We start from the raw sequence: 3,146 nt of genomic DNA on the forward strand, positions 1-3,146 counted from the left end.
ATGGGCGGGGGCCGGGGGTGGGGCGGGGGCACTCACCGGTGGTACGGCCGGAGGCATAGAGGGACAGCACCGCCTGGATGGCCACGTACATGGCAGGCACGTTGAAGGTCTCAAACATGATCTGGGTCATCTTCTCACGGTTGGCCTTGGGGTTGAGGGGGGCCTCAGTGAGCAGGGTGGGGTGCTCCTCGGGGGCCACGCGCAGCTCATTGTAGAAGGTGTGGTGCCAGATCTTCTCCATGTCGTCCCAGTTGGTGATGATGCCGTGCTCGATGGGGTACTTCAGAGTCAGGATGCCTCTCTTGCTCTGCGCCTCATCCCCTACGTACGAGTCCTTCTGACCCATACCCACCATGACACCCTGCGGGGAGGGGGGGAAACCCGGGGTTAGTGCTGCTCCGATCCCGACCCACAGTGCACCTGCCAGGAGAGGCAGCGTGGGAAAGCAGAGCTTCACACTACAGCACACCCGTGTGGGCGTGACCAATAGAACACGGGTGGGGTTGAGAGGGTTGAGAGAGAAAGGGGACGGGGCTAGGGCTAAGGGGTTACAGGCGTGGCCAGTAGAACACTGGGTGGGGCCGATCACAGAAGGGGCGTGGCCACATTGCAAAGGGTGGTAAGTGCAAGGGGCTGGTTAGGGAGGATGGAGGCATGGCCAATGGAACATGGGCGGGGTTGACAGGGAAAGGGAAGAGGCTAAGGGGTGGGGGCGTGGCCAATAGAACTGCGTGGGGCTAAGCACAGAAGGGGGCGTGGTCACGTCGAAAGGGGCGGTGTTAGATAGAACGGTCTATGTAACAAGCTGCGTGGTTAGGGAGGGTGGAGCGATGGTCAATAGAACATGGGGCGGGATTGAGGGGGAAAGGGGCGGGGCTAATAGAAGCGGGCGTGGCCATGATGAAAAGGCCTAGTTAAATGGCTCGATGGGTCAATGTGGAAGGGGAGTGGTTAAGGTAGGTGGAGGCGTAGCCAATAGAGCAGGTTTATAGGGGAGCGGGGGCGGGGCTAGCGGGAGAAGGGGCGTGGTCAAATGGCAGGTCAGTCTGGAAGGGGCGTGGTTAGGGGATGAGGGCGTGACCAATAAAGCAGGGCAGGGCTTGCTCCGGGAAGGGGCGGGGCTAAGAGTAGGGGGCGGGGCCCAGGCAGGCACCTGGTGGCGGGGGCGGCCCACGATGGAGGGGAAGACGGCCCTGGGGGCATCGTCCCCGGCGAAGCCAGCCTTCACCAGGCCGGAGCCGTTGTCGCACACGAGCGCGGTGGTCTCATCCTCATCACACATGGTGGCGGCTTTCTGGGGAGGAAGAAAGACAGCATTCAGCACCTCCGCGGGGCTCACGGGACCTGCCCCCTGTGCGCACACATCCCCCTGCGGCCCTGGGGAGTCGTGTCCGAGAAACACCCACCGCAGCCCGTCCTCCCGGGACAACCCTGGCGGGCTCAGCCTGCTGACCCTCGGGGGCCGCTCTCCTGGGCGGGGGGGAGGGAGGGATCCTTTGGCACGTCTCCAGCCATGCTGGCACGTCAAGGCCCTTTGCACGGATGGGACACAGCAGCCAGCTTTACTAATGGCTCTGCCAAGGGTCACTGAAGCTTGGATGGAGCCAGTAAAGAGCCTGGTTCAGTTGTAGCGGATTTAGAAGGTGCGAGGGAAAAAGAAAGCCCCCCACCACCCAGGAGCTGAGATCCCCCTTGGGATTATCATCGTCACGGTCATTATCGCCGCCGTTTGGATTCTTTGATATTGCCAATAATGCTAGCAGTCATCCTGGGAGGGGAAGGGCCAGGCTGTAGCCTTCATGGCCAGAAAGGATGCCAGAGGCAAGGATCTTATAGGGCGAGATCTTGTATGGAACCAACTATGTAGTTGGCATAAAGTAGTAAAGAATAGTAATAGGACTGATAGCAATCATAGTGGTAACAATAATGCTCCGAGTAATGATACTGGCAGTGATAATAATGCTAATATTAATGCTACTAATTCTAATAATGTCAATGGTATTCCTAATGCTAATACATTAGCATTAAAGTCAATTAGCACTAATCTCGATTACACTAATGTTAATACATTAGCATTAATAATATCCGTTAGCACTAACGTCAGTCTACTACTAAGGCTCATAGGTTGGCATTCGCGTTAGTAATAGAACTGACATTGTTATTTGTAGTAGCATGAATTAGTGGTAGCTACTACTACTACTACTGTTAGTGCTACTACTATTGCTAATAATGCTACTACCGCTATCACTGGTAATAACGGTGCTATCACTGATAATGCTACTACTGATACTAATAATGCGAACACTCCTGATAATAGAGTTAATATCACTACTACTGATAGTAATAATGCTAATATGAATACTAATAATGCCGCTATTGCAACTGCTGCGACTATAACAGTAGTATTATATACTATAATATATACGATATACTACCGTATAATAGTTGTAGTAGACACTATAATAGTTCTAGTAGATACTATACTATAATATATTAGGTACTATAATATATATGATATACTACACTATAATCGTTCTAGTAGATTACTATACTATACTATATCTGATATACTATACTAGTTGCAGTAGACACTATACTATAATGTATACGATAGACTACCCTGTCATAGTTGTAGTAGACACTAGAACCGTTCTGATGAAGCTAGTTCTGTTACTTCCAGCCCAGAGCCCTAGACCACGAGGGCTGGAAGAGACCTCAGGACCTCATCTAGTCCAACCCCGGCTTCAAACAGGACCAGCGTGATAATGCTAATACCGTTAATAATAATAATGCTACTACTACTACAGCTCCCACTGATCCTGCCGATGCTACTAGTGCTGATGGCAGCCCTGCTCATGGTCCCGCTGGTGCTGGTGCAGTGCCCGCGGTGCCGGTGGCAGCCGGCCGGGTGCGGGTGCGGGAGGCCCGACGGCGGCTGCAGCCCTGCCTTCTCAGTCCCTCCCTCGGCCCCCCCCGCTCCCTGCCCCGGGCCGGGCTCACCTGGGGGGTGTGTGTCGCTCCGGCTCAGGCTGGGCAGAGACGCTGCTCTCAGCTGTGGCGCTCGGTGGGTGCCGGGGCCCGGCGGCTTTTATCGCGCGGCGCGGCCCGGCCCCCCGGATTCCTGCCCGGCCGTCTCCATATTTGGG

At 54.6% G+C, this 3,146-nt stretch overlaps 1 protein-coding gene across 1 annotated transcript in view; it reads right to left on the reverse strand.

The window, feature by feature from the left end:
* Positions 1-3,140, reverse strand: part of ACTA1 (actin, alpha 1, skeletal muscle) — a 5,249-nt gene extending 2,109 nt beyond the window's left edge. The window contains exons 1-3 of the mRNA XM_025194722.1: positions 3,001-3,140; positions 1,154-1,294; positions 7-361 (exon numbers count right to left, since the gene is read on the reverse strand). Of these exons, the coding sequence (XP_025050507.1) occupies positions 7-361; positions 1,154-1,282 (484 nt within the window). The 5' untranslated portion in view covers positions 1,283-1,294; positions 3,001-3,140. The remainder of the gene's footprint in view (positions 1-6; positions 362-1,153; positions 1,295-3,000) is intronic.
* Between the last annotated feature and the right edge of the window lie 6 nt (positions 3,141-3,146).

Source organism: Alligator sinensis, unplaced genomic scaffold (genome assembly GCF_000455745.1).
Source record: "Alligator sinensis unplaced genomic scaffold, ASM45574v1 scaffold448_1, whole genome shotgun sequence".
In the NCBI taxonomy this organism is placed as follows: domain Eukaryota; kingdom Metazoa; phylum Chordata; order Crocodylia; family Alligatoridae; genus Alligator; species Alligator sinensis.